Source organism: Procambarus clarkii, chromosome 13 (genome assembly GCF_040958095.1).
Source record: "Procambarus clarkii isolate CNS0578487 chromosome 13, FALCON_Pclarkii_2.0, whole genome shotgun sequence".
Classification (NCBI taxonomy): Eukaryota; Metazoa; Arthropoda; class Malacostraca; order Decapoda; family Cambaridae; genus Procambarus; species Procambarus clarkii.
Window position 1 is genome coordinate 35,784,552 of NC_091162.1, and position 18,780 is coordinate 35,803,331.

Here is an 18,780-nt window from a genome sequence, read left to right on the forward strand (position 1 = left end):
TTTGAATTTTAACCAGTGTCTCTGTTGGAGTACTTCAAGTTAACTCGTCAAAATCACCATTACTTGGTACAGAGACACTCATTAATACTCAAAGGTGCAATGATTGTAGGTAAATATGTGTTACGGCCACTTTGGGCCAGTAACCGGGTTCTTGCTGTTAATGTATTTTATAACTTCTTTGTCTTTATCCAACCCCAAGTCGGTGGTAAGTTTTCAAGAACTGGCTGAGGCAAGTAGTAGTGCAAAGAATAAGGGAGGATAAACAATACACAATTACACCTTCACCACTATATATATATATCTATATCTATATATCTATATATATATATATATATATATATATATATATATATATATATATATATATATATATATATATATATATATATATGTATGTATATATATATATATATATATATATATATATATATATATATATATATATATATATACATATATATATACATATATATATATATATATATATATATATATATATATATATATATATATATATGTATATATATATGTGTATATATATATATATATATATATATATATATATATATATATATATATATATATATATATATATATATATATATATATATATATATATATATATACATATATACTTTATAGGCGAGATCGCCTATATATTTTATTAATGTATTACAACACATATTTACAAAGTATCGCTTTCACTCAGGACACAATACATTGGCAGTGTTCATCAAATCCTGGTGAATCCACTTTCCAGGAACATGTCGTCCACACTTAATGGCAAACACCGACGAGTTAATCTTCTTCAACCTGGAACAGTCCACACACACTATATCATCACGATGTGCCAATACCCCACCTCCGCTCTCCAGATACACACTGGCAGAGGGTTTCAGCAACACGCTGAGAGGGATCTCAAATATTGACATTTAGGGGGTAGCTAGCATCCTGGCAGAACTCTTTAGTCGCTCACTAGCATCACTTCTCAACAAACGCACTACTGTCGTCTTGTAACTCTTCCTGGCCAGTCCTGGATACGTCCGCCCATATGGCGCGGCATAAGTCAGCAGCTAACACACAGCTATAACTGACGGCAGTTACTTTGTCCTCTCACATGACCAAGTCCAAAGTTCTTGGACTGCCCAAGGTGAACTACCCTCCTCAGCGTAATTGCCTCCTTATGTCACCTCTGTGAACATAAAACGTCATTAGCTAGATGGACAGTATAGTGGGTGACCTTAGGATAACACCCATCAACTGGGGAACTGAAATTGTAATTGTAGCTGCAACTTAGATGGCATTGATCTCGATCTGCCACCCACCAGAGATCATTCTCATCGACCTCACATTCTAACTGAGGCAGGAACCCGGAGCCTTTCACTGATGCCACGCCACCACCAACAGATGGCGTGGTCTGCATCGCACCTAATACCTGGGAGTTGGAGTGCAGGTCCATAGATAGTGCTGAAATTGCCACTCCCCACTCAGTCGATACCATAACACTATGCTTATGGAAAATATAAAGTAAATATGTACTTATGTACAACTTAACTCGTGTTGTCAATGAAACTGCACAATGTTTAAATAATGGCTAGGCTGTAGTATTAGTTCAACCATAGTCAAGTGTGAATATCCTACCTTTACGCCAGTTTAATAAAATTAATTAGGTTAGACTAGGTTGCACAGCATTTCCAGTCTAATATTGTCCTACCCCAGTATAAGAGTTGGCAGTAAATAAGTGGTAATATACAGTAAGTAAATAAATGGTAATATGCAGTAAATGCAATGGTGCAATATTTATATGTTAAATGTTTATATGCAAACTCTTAAGAGAAATATATATACATGTATGGGTATAAGCCTCTTATCAACCTCTTCTGTAATTTAATGGTATTAATCAATTTATGAGACTAATTAAGAGCTGCTATAAATATATTAATATTATTAGCAGCATTAATTTCAATCACTTGGTAATTAATAGCACATTTTGTTTTTTGGTTCATTCCTTGGAATAATGTCGGAACTTGTTGTTTGAAGTAAGTTCTATTTACAGCTGGCCAAGGTTGACTGAGCTAGGCGAGAGATTTGTATAGCGGTGTACCTGCTCCTATAACTTCTATATATGTGTAATTGCACTGGCTATTATGATGATGAACTATGTATTGATTCTAGTTCATCCGGTTCGAAGGACCATACATGTGGGTAATTCCTAGCAGGCATTAATGTGTTTTTTAATATTTATTATATTTTTTTAATTATTGTTTTTTAATATATTTTAATTATTAATATATTTTAATTATTAATATTTAATTGATATATATTATTGCCTCAAATAGTGGACTGTATTTTAATATTTAACCTGCTGGGTGTTTACCTGAACTCAAGTGTGGGGTGGTTAAATGTACATAGCTTATACCACAATTTTTGGTTATAAATAAGCTATATACATTTGCTGTTAATGTTACATAGTTTATTCCACATATGATGGTATAAATAGGGTATATTATAATGTTAGTACTATATAATTTTATAATTATGTTAGTATAACTGTGAAATATTGGGTATTTTATGTAGTTATGGCCTGTTTCGACAGCGTGAGAGTGCTGGTCCATAAACATCAGCATTGTGTTAACCACATGTGGACCTTCTGGTCATGTAATTGTGGCTGTTACTGAATGGCATCTGTTGGAGCAGTCAGAGCAAGCAAAACCTCCGTGGTCCTGGACCAACCAGCTCGACTGGTTGGTCCTGGGGTCACAAGCTTACCTCCCAAATGAATGGGCTGTAACAATTGCCCAAACATATAAAATACAGCTGTGGTGACACATGAAATTTGTATTGTTTTGATGTAGTAGTGAAGCTTACTTTGGTTTGGGGCTTCTCAGGCTGCATAACCATATCAGCAGTACTACATAATAAGTAGGAGCCCTACAATCATTTGTATACTGTACAGATATAATTGGCACTTCCCGTTGTTAGTGTAGGGGTCGCTGTGGCAGTTTCACGGTTGGTCGACTTCTAAATTTGTGTCTTTGCTGTGAATGCATATCACGAAAATCCCATGAGAGTTACCCTCTCTCTCCTGATATTTATAATCTGTGCTTGGCTGTCCCTCCCTGGAGCAGCTTTTACCAAAAGTTAGTAAAAAAAGTTACCAGAGTTAGATCTGGTTCTAATTTCTTTGTCTTATTGCCTTAGGAAGGTAAACTATAATTTATTGTTTATTTCATTAAGTTAAAGCATAGAAAACTGTTTTCTTCTTAATTCTAATGCTTAAACTGTTGTTTAAAAGATATGTGATGCATATATGTATGTTGTGTTTTGATGGACCCAGTTCTACTTAAACTTTTGGTGACTAACTAAAGTCAATTAACGTCTTAAGATGGTTACAAGTTAGTATATTATTGTTATGTGTCGGATTTCTGGCAGACACCTCAGGCATTAGCTGAGCCAATTCAAGAGCATCTCATTAACACCTCTGTAACACAGGTAAAACCTTCTAGAGCACCAGTGAGGCCTCTTAGTAACTCTTTAGCAACACATGACATTTAGAGCACCCAATAAGACATCTGGAGCACCAGTGGGACATCTGGAGCACCAGTGGGACATCTGGAGCACCAGTGGGACATCTGGAGCACCAGTGGGACATCTGGAGCACACAGTGGGACATCTGGAGCACCAGTGGGACATCTGGAGCACCAGTGGGACATCTGGAGCACCAGTGGGACATCTGGAGCACCAGTGGGACATCTGGAGCACCAGTGGGACATCTGGAGCACCAGTGGAACATCTGGAGCACCAGTGGGACATCTGGAGCACCAGTGGGACATCTGGAGCACCAGTGGGACATCTGGAACACCGGAGGGACATCTGGAGCACCCAGTGGGACATCTGAAGCACCAGTGGGACATCTGAAGCACCAGTGGGACATCTGGAGCACTTGAGGGACATCTGGAGCACCAGCCGAGCATATGGAGCACCAGTGGGACATCTTGAGCACCAATCGGACATTTGAAGCACCAATGGGACATTTGAAGCACCAGTGGGACATTTGAAGCACCAGTGGGGCATTTGGAGCACCAGTGGGACATCTGGAGCACCAGTGGGACATCTGGAGCACCAGTGGGACATCTGGAGCACCAAATTAAGAAAGTAAATGGAAACAAAGCAATGAAAAATATGTACAGTGTCCACAACACAGCAGTTGCAACATCAGGATCTGCAGGTTGGTACAAGAATTCAACCAACTGCAAATCACTTAGTTTGATGAACGGGAGCAGTAGAACAACAGACGTGCTCTTATATCGCATCAGGCTTTGATACCCATGTGCATTGGTAATCAAAGGTTCCGCAAGATGAGAGATGTCAGCACTGTGGAGTAATGACCAACAGACCACTGGAACATTATCTAACACAGTGCACAGTTACAACCACAACAGACCACTGGAACATTATCTAACACAGTGCACAGTTACAACTACAACAGACCACTGGAACATTATCTAACACAGTGCACAGTTACAGCAACAACAGATCACTGGACCATTATCTAACACAGTGCATAATAACAACCACAACAGACCACTGGAACATTATCTAACACAGTGCACAGTTATAAACCCATTAAGATTTCAACTTATTCAACAGAGCAGAAGAAGTTGTTAAACACATGGGACAAAATCTTACAGATGGGACCATACGAGTCATAAATACTCATACTCCGCCCAAGTAAAACAGAAACAAGCAACACCACTTAGTGGGCCAGCCAGAGGCTTAGGGCCCGCACAAGAATATCCCTCCCTCAACCCCTCCAAAAAAATGGAGCACCAATGGGACATCTGGAGCACCAATGGGACATTTGGAGCATCAATGGAACATCTGGAGCACCAATGGAACATCTGGAGCACCAATGGGACATTTGGAGCATCAATAGAACATCTGGAGCACTAATGGGACATTTGGAGCACCAATGGAACATCTGGAGCATCAATGGGACATCTGGAGCATCAATGGGACATCTGGAGCATCAATGGGACATCTGGAGCATCATTGGGACATCTGGAGCATCAATGGGACATCTGCAGCATCAATGGGACATCTGCAGCATCAATGGGACATCTGGAGCATCAATGGACCTTCTGGAGCACCAATGGGACATTTGGAGCATCAATGGAACATCTGGAGCACTAATGGGACATTTGGAGCACCAATGGGTCATTTGAAGCACCAATGGGACATCTGGAGCACCACTGGGACATCTGGAGCATCAATGGGACATCTGGAACATCAGTGGGACATCTGGAGCATCAATGGACCTTCTGGAGCACCACTGGGACATCTGGAGCATCAATGGAACATCTGGAGCATCAATGGGACATCTGCGGCATCAATGGACCATCTGGAGCATCAATGGGACATCTGGAGCACCAATGGAACATCTGGAGCACCAATGGGACATCTGGAGCATCAATAGACCTTCTGGAGCACCACTGGGACATCTGGAGCATCAATGGGACATCTGGAGCATCAATGGGACATCTGCGGCATCAATGGACCATCTGGAGCATCAATGGGACATCTGGAGCACCAATGGAACATCTGGAGCATCAATGGGACATCTGGAGCATCAATGGGACATCTGGAGCACCAATGGAACATCTGGAGCACCAATGGGACATCTGGAGCATCAATGGGCCATCTGGAGCATCAATGGAACATCTGGAGCATCAATGGAACATCTGGAGCATCAATGGGACATCTGCAGCATCAATGGACCTTCTGGAGCACCACTGGGCCATCTGGAGCATCAATGGACCATCTGGAGCACCAATGGAACATCTGGAGCACCAATGGGACATCTGGATCATCAATGGGCCATCTGGAGCATCAATGGACCTTCTGGAGCACCACTGGGACATCTGGAGCATCAATGGGACATCTGGAGCATCAATGGGACATCTGGAGCATCAATGGACCTTCTGGAGCACCACTGGGACATCTGGATCATCAATGGACCTTCTGGAGCACCACTGGGACATCTGGAGCACCAATGGGACATCTGGAGCACTAATGGGATATCTGGAGCACCAATGGGACATCTGGAGCACCAATGGGCCATCTGGAGCACCAATGGGACATCTGAAGCACCACTGGACCATCTGGAGCACCACTGGACCATCTGGAGCACCAATGGGCCATCTGGAGCACCAATGGGACATCTGGAGCACCAATGGGCCATCTAGAGCACCAATGGGACATCTGGAGCACCAATGGGACATCTGAAGCACCACTGGACCATCTGGAGCACCAATGGGACATCTGGAGCATCAACGGGAGATCAAGAGCACTCATATTTTCCTATAATTCACCTCGTGAAACATTTTAAACATTTGTGGGACACACCTGGAAGTATAGTGGGGACATCTGGGACACTCACCTTCTGGAACACCATTAACACGCATGGAACACTCACCATTCTCTACAGGACCCCGCGTGGCTGCTCTGGCACACCATTAACACGCATGGAACACTCACTATTCTCTACAGGACCCCGCGTGACTGCTCTGGAACACTATTAACACACATGTAACACTCACCATTCTCTACAGGACCCCGCGTGACTGCTCTGGAACACCATTAACACACGTGGAACACTCACCATTCTCTACCGGACCCTTTTTGGATGACAAGTGTTACAAGGTGAAGTCTCACCCTTCGCTGAAGGACACCAATCATGCCTGTGTAGGAGTTGTTGGGGAGGAGGAGACCCATTCCCTTGGTGGGGGCGAGGAGGGCGGTGAAGTTGAGGTGATGACGAGCAGCGAGCATCAGGTCCACGATGTATCCTGTGGCGTGGTCCAGGCCGCCTCCCTGCTGCACCTCCAACACCCGGGGCTTCTGTACACACACAACACACACACACACACCCATCAGCGTGGTCCAGGCCGCCTCCCTGCTGCACCTCCAACACCCTGGGCTTCTGTACACACACACACACACCCATCAGCGTGGTCCAGGCCGCCTCCCTGCTGCACCTCCAACACCCGGGGCTTCTGTACACACACACACACACCCATCAGCGTGGTCCAGGCCGCCTCCCTGCTGTACCTCCAACACCCGGGGCTTCTGTACACACACACACACACCCATCAGCGTGGTCCAGGCCGCCTCCCTGCTGCACCTCCAACACCTGGGGCTTCTGTACACACACAACACACACACACACACTCCCATCAGCGTGGTCCAGGCCGCCTCCCTCCTGCACCTCCAACACCCTGGGCTTCTGTACACACACAACACACACACACACACTCCCATCAGCGTGGTCCAGGCCGCCTCCCTGCTGCACCTCCAACGCCCGGGGCTTCTGTACACACACAACACACACACACACACTCCCATCAGCGTGGTCCAGGCCGCCTCCCTGCTGCACCTCCAACACCTGGGGCTTCTGTACACACACAACACACACACACACACTCCCATCAGCGTGGTCCAGGCCGCCTCCCTCCTGCACCTCCAACACCCTGGGCTTCTGTACACACACAACACACACACACACACTCCCATCAGCGTGGTCCAGGCCGCCTCCCTGCTGCACCTCCAACACCTGGGGCTTCTGTACACACACAACACACACACACACACTCCCATCAGCGTGGTCCAGGCCGCCTCCCTGCTGCACCTCCAACACCTGGGGCTTCTGTACACACACAACACACACACACACACTCCCATCAGCGTGGTCCAGGCCGCCTCCCTGCTGCACCTCCAACACCCGGGGCTTCTGTACACACACAACACACACACACACACTCCCATCAGCGTGGTCCAGGCCGCCTCCCTGCTGCACCTCCAACACCCGGGGCTTCTGTACACACACAACACACACACACACACTCCCATCAGCGTGGTCCAGGCCGCCTCCCTGCTGCACCTCCAACACCTGGGGCTTCTGTACACACACAACACACACACACACACTCCCATCAGCGTGGTCCAGGCCGCCTCCCTGCTGCACCTCCAACACCCGGGGCTTCTGTACACACACAACACACACACACACACTCCCATCAGCGTGGTCCAGGCCGCCTCCCTGCTGCACCTCCAACACCTGGGGCTTCTGTACACACACAACACACACACACACACTCCCATCAGCGTGGTCCAGGCCGCCTCCCTGCTGCACCTCCAACACCCGGGGCTTCTATACACACACAACACACACACACACTCCCATCAGCGTGGTCCAGGCCGCCTCCCTGCTGCACCTCCAACGCCCGGGGCTTCTGTACACACACACAACACATTCTTCCTCTCAACACATCCACCAGTCTAAAAAAAATCTTCAAAGGAAGTAGTGTGTAATCTGTACGTTTGATTGTGCAAACTTTGTTCTTCCTTGCCAACTGAGTGGAATGTATGTGTCTCAGAGGCAATGATTGTAAACTTCTACAAAGGCAGTTATGTATGAACTCTGTACCTCAGTGGCAGTCAAGTGTAGACTCTGTACCTCAGTGACAGTCAAGTGTAGACTCTGTACCTCAGTGACAGTCAAGTGTAGACTCTGTACCTCAGTGACAGTCAAGTGTAGACTCTGTACCTCAGTGGCAGTCAAGTGTAGACTCTGTACCTCAGTGGCAGTCAAGTGTAGACTCTGTACCTCAGTGACAGTCAAGTGTAGACTCTGTACCTCAGTGGCAGTCAAGTGTAGACTCTGTACCTCAGTGACAGTCAAGTGTAGACTCTGTACCTCAGTGACAGTCAAGTGTAGACTCTGTACCTCAGTGGCAGTCAAGTGTAGACTCTGTACCTCAGTGACAGTCAAGTGTAGACTCTGTACCTCAGTGGCAGTCAAGTGTAGACTCTGTACCTCAGTGGCAGTCAAGTGTAGACTCTGTACCTCAGTGACAGTCAAGTGTAGACTCTGTACCTCAGTGGCAGTCAAGTGTAGACTCTGTACCTCAGTGACAGTCAAGTGTAGACTCTGTACCTCAGTGACAGTCAAGTGTAGACTCTGTACCTCAGTGGCAGTCAAGTGTAGACTCTGTACCTCAGTGACAGTCAAGTGTAGACTCTGTACCTCAGTGACAGTCAAGTGTAGACTCTGTACCTCAGTGACAGTCAAGTGTAGACTCTGTACCTCAGTGACAGTCAAGTGTAGACTCTGTACCTCAGTGACAGGCAAGTGTAGACTCTGCACCTCAGTGACAGTCAAGTGTAGACTCTGTACCTCAGTGACAGTCAAGTGTAGACTCTGTACCTCAGTGACAGTCAAGTGTAGACTCTGTACCTCAGTGACAGTCAAGTGTAGACTCTGTACCTCAGTGACAGTCAGGTGTAGACTCTGTACTTCAGTGACAGTCAAGTGTAGACTCTGTACCTCAGTGACAGTCAAGTGTAGACTCTGTACCTCAGTGACAGTCAAGTGTAGACTCTGTACCTCAGTGGCAGTCAAGTGTAGACTCTGTACCTCAGTGACAGTCAAGTGTAGACTCTGTACCTCAGTGACAGTCAAGTGTAGACTCTGTACCTCAGTGACAGTCAAGTGTAGACTCTGTACCTCAGTGACAGTCAAGTGTAGACTCTGTACCTCAGTGACAGTCAAGTGTAGACTCTGTACCTCAGTGGCAGTCAAGTGTAGAGTCTGTACCTCAGTGACAGTCAAGTGTAGACTCTGTACCTCAGTGACAGTCAAGTGTAGACTCTGTACCTCAGTGGCAGTCAAGTGTAGAGTCTGTACCTCAGTGACAGTCAAGTGTAGACTCTGTACCTCAGTGACAGTCAAGTGTAGACTCTGTACCTCAGTGACAGTCAAGTGTAGACTCTGTACCTCAGTGGCAGTCAAGTGTAGACTCTGTACCTCAGTGGCCTTTGAGAATAAACTATATGTCAGAAAAACTGTCATCCACACTTCCGTAAAAATAAACATTCCATTCACCTGGACTGTATGGGTCTCAAACCCTGGACCCCGCGCCTCAGAGGCCCTAGTAATATCGACTCAGCCATCTTCTAGAGGTTATCTTGAAATTATTTCGGGGCTTAGCGTCCCGGCGGCCCGGTCCTCGACCAGGCCTCCTTTTTATTACACATCCCCAGGAAGCATCCTGTAGCAGCTCTCTAACTCCCAGGTACCTATTCACTGCTAGTGAACAGGCGCATTAAGGTGAAAGAAACTCTGCCCAATTGATTCCTCCTCCGCTGGGGATCGAACCCAGAACCTTAGGACTACGAATCCCGAGCGCTGTCCAGTCAACCGTCAAGTCCCTTGGGTTTCCACTAGCCCGATTCAAACCTCCTTAGACAACTTGGTCGCCTCTGACTTCCCAAGGGTGTCCGCCCACTCAACATGGGGAGTCCCGCCCCAGTGGTCCTCACTGCAAGCCGTCCAATTCTGCTGCTAAACTGGAATTTTCAACTTTCCCTGACTACTATTGAAGCCCAGAGGAATTACTGACCCACGTTCACGTCATATGAACGGTGGATGGCAGTTTATATGACGTGGACGTGGGTCAGTAACTCCTCTGGGCTTCAGTAGTAGTCAGGGGAAAGTTGAAAATTCCAGTTAGGCAGCAGATTGCTGCTTCGGGAAAGTTTCCCTTTTAAGACTGCTCATAGCCCAGTTGATAGAGCTAAGGCCTCACACGCATGGAGTCCAGGGTTCGAGCCCCATACAGTCCAGGTGATTGGAATATATGTCAGAAGCAGGTGTGTGGAAACTGTGTACAATAGAGATAGGTATATGTAAACTCTGTACACCATAGGGACAAGTGTACGTAAACTGTGTAGCTTATACAGGTGTGTGTAAACTGTGTAGCTTATACAGGTGTGTGTAAACTGTGTAGCTTAGACAGGTGTGTGTAAACTGTTTACTATGAGAACGAGGATGAGAGTGATAATCGTCGCCAGCGTACGAACCTGGATGCATGAGATGACGATGGTTCGTGAGTGAAGGTTAGAGGGCGGGTGTGGCCAGAGGGACGAGATGGTCACCAGGCCGTTATTGGGGATCCACGCCCCCGCCACCTTCAGCTGCCACCTTCCGTCACCGGGGGCAGCAACGCCACCTACCACCACCACCCACCTGCAACAACACCTATGTATCACCCACCTGCACCTGCCGCCTTCCTTCACCTGAGGCATGTGACGTGGCGTAACATTCTCCCCTTCTATGGTGGCACTCTCATAAAGGATACCCAGCCACAGAGGGAGGGGTCACGTATCCCGTGAGGAGTAGGACAATAAAACACACAGTTCCCTGTGATGCAGGCTCCTCTGGGCAGCAGTGCTCAGGGCTCAGTACTACCAGCCTGTACCAGGTTATCTGCTGCCCACAGATAACCTTCTATCGGTCTGTAGACAAAAGTCTCAACTCAAGATCAATTCTCAACACTCGTATTCAGCTGGCAGTCTTAGGCAAACAATTTAGTAAGTGAAATTGGGGTAATACCAAACACAATGATTAAATATGTAAAAATTTCCTACAACAAATGTACACTCTCAGGAGGCAAACAAAATGCCATGACAATTAAATTCTGGCAACGCTCTCAGAGAAATTTGGATGCAAATGGCAACACCAATCAGACTTCTCTCTACAGCTAATTCAGTAGCTCTCTGTAGCAAAAAATTTTGACTCCTCTTACCGCACAGATAGTAAACCATATATCAACACACCATAGTAATGAGTAAACTATAATTTATGTATATAGCCAGAACGCAGTACTCGGACTGGCCTACTATGCAATGCCCGATTTGCCTAGTAAGCCAAGTTTTCCTGAGTTTATATATTTTTCGAATGTTTTCTTATGAAATGATAAAGCAATCCATTTCATTATGTATGAGTTAAAAAAAATTTATTTGAGTTAAAACTAACGTAGATATACGACCGAACCTAACCAACCCTACCTAACCCAACCTAACCTATCTTTATTGATTAGGTTAGGTTAGGTAGCCGAAAAAGTTAGGTTAGGTTAGGTTAGGTAGGTTAGGTAGTCGAAAAAAAAATTAATTTATGAAAACTTGGCTTTTTAGGCAAATCGGGCCTTGCATAATAGGCTGAGAAGTGCGTTTTGGCTACTAGGTACGACATATATATATATATATATATATATATATATATATATATATATATATATATATATATATATATATATATATATATATATATATATATATATATATATATATATATATATATATATATATAAATGTACAAACTTGACCCAGTTTTAAGTTACAATATTACACAACAGTTTAAGAAAAAACTCTGAATGGGAGGCTTACAATGTCTCATTACAATTTTATATTCATTTATTGTGTGTTCATGAGGCTTTTCTTTAATCTTTCATCCTTATTCTCTGACCGCTTAATCCTCTTTGACCATTCCTGTTTCTGGTAATCCTTTCCCTAGACATGGGTTGGTCAGGTTCCAGGTGCTGGCCTGTATCCTCTCTCTCTTTCTCTAGTCAGTCTGGTGTTGACAAAGGCTTTAACAGGCCGAAACGTTCACCTCTCTTTCCCATTTCTTTGTGGTTTTTCCGCATATATAAATATATATATATATATATATATATATATATATATATATATATATATATATATATATATATATATATATATATATATATATATATATATATATATATATATATATATATTGTGACGGTAACGCGTTGGTGTTCGGCTGTTCAAAAGCTAGGGGTATGGCCTCGTCACATAAAGAAACAAAAAAGAGAAAATCTGGAACTTCGTCTGTGGTAAGGTAATGGGAAGACACACAAAACACAGGTAAATTTAACAATGAGATTTTAATTACGTTAGAAAAGCAAAACATGAATAAAATGGACATACAAATTGGAACATAAAATCAATCAATCAAAATAATAAGAATAATCAAATGGCAAAATGAAAAGTTACGTTAAGACAAGTGAGTAATAACAAGTGAACAATATACAATGCAAAATGTGGGTGCAGGAATATTGGCCTTAAGCTGCCACCTCTCTTAGTACACGTAAGCCAGAGCTTAGTCTACCAACGAGACGTGTTAACTTGTTGAAAGCACTGGATATTCTGAGGTCTGCAGGTCGTGGTGGCCCCAGACATCAGGTAGTGTGGCGGTGGAGGAGCAGGTGCGACTGACCACCATCCAATCAGCGATGAGCAGGCGACGGACAGGTAGTTTGGTGGTTCGAGTGGTGGAGGCGGAGCAGGTGTTCCTGGTGCTGAATACGTTTGCTCTCTGGCAAACCTGAGTGTTGTATTTGTTGCTTATTTCTTCCATATTAGTTGTATAGGGATGTATAGCGACGAACTTAGGAGGGAAGAGCAGGCTCAATCTCTCTTGAAGGAGATTATCGTCACAATATATATATATATATATATAGGGTTCCTGCCCGCCATCTGAGGAGCTGGAGGAACTCGACAACCTATGACAACCATCATTGTAACCCATATGTAACTCCTTTTTTGTAACAAAGTTCAAATAAAGTAAATATATATGTGTACATACAAAAGAATGGGGGTGGTAGGAGAAGATAATATTAGTGATCAGTGAGAAACCACAAGGTCTCCTCTGAATACTTTTTATTTTCTTCTCCGAGGAAATGGGTCCCCACATTGGCACCAGAGGTGGTACCCTCACAAACTTTTTATATATATATATATATATATATATATATATATATATATATATATATATATATATATATATATATATATATATATATATATATATATATATATATATATATATATTATTAAATATGACCGAAAAAGTAAGATTAATAATTCTAACACGAATTTTCTCAATCTTTCGTACATTACGCTTCACTGTTGGAGGTAAATCAAAAATTAATTCTCCAAAATTCATTTTTATTTTGGAGAATTAATTTTTGATTTACCTCCAACAGTGAAGCGTAATGTACGAAAGATTGAGAAAATTCGTGTTAGAATTATTAATCTTACTTTTTCGGTCATATTTAATAATATATGTCTACAGGAAAGACTGCTACCAAAATATATATATATATATATATATATATATATTAGTATATTTTGGTAGCAGTCTTTCCTGTAGACATATATTATTAAATATGACCGAAAAAGTAAGATTAATAATTCTGACACGAATTTTCTCAATCTTTCGTACATTTCTTTTCACTGTTGGTGGTAATTCAAAAATCAATTCTCCAAAATTCATTTTTATTTCTAGTCTGACGAGACACTTGAGCGCGTTTCGTAAATCTTATTACATTTTCAAAGACTTTAGTTTACACATACACAACTGAATAGAACTTACACATCTCCGATTTGTTTATATCTACATTTGAGTGAGGTGGATGGGGTGAGGTGGTATTAATAGGGTATTAAAATCATCAACACAAGACAGAACACGAAACAATGGGTATTGAATGGAAGTGATTGTAGAAAGCCTATTGGTCCATATTTCTTGATGCTTCTATATTGGAGCGGAGTCTTGAGGTGGGTAGAATATAGTTGTGCATTAATTGGCTGTTGATTGCTGGTGTTGACTTTTTAATGTGTAGTGCCTCGCAAATGTCAAGCCGCCTGCTATCACTGTATCTATCGATGATTTCTGTGTTGTTTACTAGGATTTCTCTGGCGATGGTTTGGTTGTGGGAAAAGATTATATGTTCCTTAATGGAGCCCTGTTGCTTATGCATCGTTAAACGCCTAGAAAGAGATGTAGTTGTCTTGCCTATATACTGGGTTTTTTGGAGCTTACAGTCCACAAGAGGGCATTTGAAGGCATAGACGACGTTGGTCTCTTTTAAAGCGTTCTGCTTTGTGTCTGGAGAGTTTCTCATGAGTAGGCTGGCCGTTTTTCTGGTTTTATAGTAAATCGTCAGTTGTATCCTCTGATTTTTGTCTGTAGGGATAACGTTTCTATTAACAATGTCTTTCAGGACCCTTTCCTCCGTTTTATGAGCTGTGGAAAAGAAGTTCATGTAAAATAGTCTAATAGGGGGTATAGGTGTTGTGTTAGTCGTCTCTTCAGAGGTTGCATTGCGTTTCACTTTCCTTCTTATGATGTCTTCGACGAAACCATTGGAGAAGCCGTTGTTGACTAGGCCTTACCCTACAGAGTTCTTCGTCGACTTGCTTCCATTCTGAGCTGTGGCTGAGAGCGCGGTCGACATATGCGTTAACAACACTCCTCTTGTATCTGTCTGGGCAGTCGCTGTTGGCATTTAGGCACATTCCTATGTTCGTTTCCTTAGTGTAGACTGCAGTGTGGAAACCTCCGCTCTTTTCCATGACTGTTACATCTAGAAAGGGCAGCTTCCCATCCTTTTCCATCTCGTAAGTGAAACGCAGCACGGAACTCTGCTCAAACGCCTCCTTCAGCTCCTGCAGATGTCTGACATCAGGTACCTGTGTAAAAATGTCGTCAACATACCTGCAGTATATGGCCAGTTTCAAGTTCATGTCGACTAAGACTTTTTGCTCGATGGTACCCATGTAGAAGTTTGCAAACAGGACACCTAGGGGAGAACCCATGGCGACACCATCTACTTGCTTATACATGTGCCCCTCCGGGCTCAAGAAGGGTGCCTCTTTAGTACAAGCTTGGAGTAGTTTCCTTAGAATATTTTCTGGCATGTCAAGAGGAGTACAGGCTGGATCACGATACACTCTGTCGGCTATCATCCCGATTGTCTCGTCCACAGGTACGTTGGTGAACAGTGATTCTACGTCCAACGAGGCTCTTATCCCTGTGGCCCGTGTGTCCCGCAGTAAGTCAACAAATTCCTTTGGAGACTTCAGGCTGAAAGCGCAAGGGACATAAGGAGTCAGCAGGCCATTGAGTCGCTTCGCCAGTCTGTACGTGGGTGTGGGTATCTGGCTAATGATTGGCCGAAGTGGGTTTCCAGGCTTGTGTGTCTTGACGTTTCCATACGCATATCCAGGTTTATATTCCCCAATAATCTTTGGCAGGTGGAGTCCAGATTTCTTGGCGTTCACAGTTTCGATCAGTTTGTTGACCTTTGCTTTCAATTCGCCTGTAGTGTCCTTCGTTACCCTTTGGAATTTAGTTTAGTCAGAGAGTATGAGGTTCATTTTTGCCAGGTATTCGTCTTTTTTAAGAATGACGTATATTGGCGACTTGTCGCCTCTCCTGACAACTATCTCCTTGTTCTCACGAAGGCTTTTAGCTGCCGCTTTGAGCTCGGGGGACAATATGGTGCTTCTGTAATTGCCTCGATTCTTTCCTCCTTCCGCAATAAGTTCTGTTTGTAAGGTATCTTTGGTAGTGACCTTCTTTTGTGTCTCGAGGTCGAATATGTCGTCCAACAGGATTTCCAACTCCACTTTCCGAGCCATCTCACTCGGTCTGGACATAACGTGACAGTTTATACCCAGATTTAGGAGAGTGATTTGGTCCTCAGTGAGGTTGATTCCTGCAAGGTTCAGGAAGCCATCTCTTGGTCGTGGAATTGCCATAGGTCCTCCATATAACGTTGTTAGTTTCTTGATAAACTTGATAGATGTTAGATGTTTCTTGATAGATGTTAGTTTTTATCAAGAAATTAACAACGTTATATGGAGGACCTATGGCAATTCCACGACCAAGAGATGGCTTCCTGAAACTTGCAGGAATCAACCTCACTGGGGTTTATAGATTCTCATACCTATAATCTATAAACCTGTAGATTAGGGTTCCGTTAATAGATTTTGGTTTATTTTCATTTTGATTCAATTATTTTGTATGAATTGCATTCGAATTGAGCTGTGTTCGTTACCAGACCGTTTATTTCGTGAGTATAGTTTATTTATATATTTGTTCATATTTTCATTTCATTTTTTAACTGTTTTTCTTATATTTCAGTGATGGGAACATCACATCACTTGATGTTCCCAATTTTCTGATGGAAACATCAGACCATTTGAGAAGGCATCGGACGAGATTCAAAAAATGCCTAAAGGGTATGTTATATATATATATATATATATATATATATATATATATATATATATATATATATATATATATATATATATATATATATATATATATATATATATTTATATATATATATATATATATGTATATATATATGTAGGTAGTTTTGTATATATATATATATATATATATATATATATATATATATATATATATATATATATATATATATGTATATATATATATATATTTGTTTTTTTTTTTTTTTTTTTTCCTACCACCACCTTCCTTTTTTTTTTTTTTTTGCTTTATTGTGTATTTAAAGGTTACAAAACATACAAAACAAATGCCTAAAGGTTATGGATCTCTTGAAGCTCCTCCGCTTCCAGACAGGAACCGAGGACGCAGCAAGCATTTCCCCTCTGGATCGCCACACTGAGGCACTGAAAAAAAAAATTGGAAGCCCTTGGGTCTCTGGTGACGTCAGTGAGCTTGGAACCCAATTCCTTGAGAAATCCTAAGGCACTCTTGCCCCAGGGGCCATGCGTCTCAGACGCTATGGGAACAAAGAGGTATTGACCTTCCAGTTGCCTGTACTTGAGTGATTTTGCTGTTTCCCTGTGGTTGGCCGCCCCACCTGCTTGATCAGCTCCGAAGTGTACATAGGTGTCAGCCAGGGTGGATACACATGTGTAGTCCCACACCAACTGTCTACCCTCCTTCCATGAGTATATGGTGATGCTATCAGGGCGAAGTGCGGGGAAATCCGGGTTTTGGACCCCTAGGATGCGAGGTTCTCTCTCCGCTGGGCACCTACCTGAGATGAGGCTTCTCTTGATGATGTCATTGACCTCGTTGTGTCTTGCATGCCAGCCCTTTGTGCTTCCGCAATGCAACCCATGCAGTCCGTGCTGGTCTGCTTCCACCCTGTTGCAAATGCACTTGTATTCAGTATGAATTGGGGCACCAAGGCGGAGGGCCACTGCTACACGAAGGGATTCTGGATCTAGGCGCGTGCCCATTGCTGACATGGGTACCGCCAGGAGGAAGTTTCCTGCATGAGGGGCACGCACTGCTCTGAGGCGGGCTTTCTCCTTGTCTGATGTTGCGGCGCTGAGCATGGCATCAGCTACTTTTTCCACTAGAGGGTGGTCCCAGCCGGACTGTTTGTGTTGTTTTGTTGGCTCTATAATGGTTGCTGGGGCTGCAAGAATATCCCCCTGATTTGAACATTCAGTGAAAACAGGATCGTGTATTCCTGCTGAATCTCTCAGGGTTGCAGGTAAGATATCTCTGACGAGGTCGTGCGATGCATGGGAGGAGGAAAGGAAGGCTGGTAGAGCAATTTGGGAGGCTGTGCGGACACCAAGGTCACCGAGTCTTACAGGAAGGGTTGCTTGCTCCCACTGAGAGTCGTCCAGTGGCAGGTTCAGGACTTTCACCAGCATGGACCTCAGAAGGGTGTCATACACATTTAACTTAGGGCTGCTGTAGGATGGAGAACATCTCAGAAAGTAGGTCAACTTAGGGAGAGACAGGCATCTTGTGAGGAGAAAGAGAGCATCATGGGCATCAATCTTGTCAATCCTGTCCAGCATTCTCTTTAGAGCAGTGATTTTTGCAGCCAGGACCTCCTCGATTGCTCGTGGGCCAATGGGGGCACCCAAGAGTGCAGTCCTGTGGCTCGACAACGAGAATGTCTGGAAGAACATTTTGTATTTGCCCAGTGATGTCTGGGTTGCGGGAGATTATTTCACATTTGGATGCATTGAGAATGAGGACTAAGGCTGCTCCCTGCTCCTGAATTTTCCTTATATCCTCCAAAATGGTTTCCGGGGTTCCAGCGAGAGTGC

General features: G+C 43.6%; 1 protein-coding gene across 1 annotated transcript in view; it reads right to left on the reverse strand.

The window, feature by feature from the left end:
- The window catches only part of LOC138364456 (glutamate receptor ionotropic, kainate 5-like), a 45,482-nt gene that overhangs the window by 12,190 nt on the left and 14,512 nt on the right, over window positions 1–18,780 (reverse strand). Inside the window, exons 3-4 of the mRNA XM_069324093.1 lie at window positions 10,921–11,086; window positions 6,715–6,900 (exon numbers count right to left, since the gene is read on the reverse strand). Coding sequence (XP_069180194.1) covers window positions 6,715–6,900; window positions 10,921–11,086 — 352 coding nt within the window. The remainder of the gene's footprint in view (window positions 1–6,714; window positions 6,901–10,920; window positions 11,087–18,780) is intronic.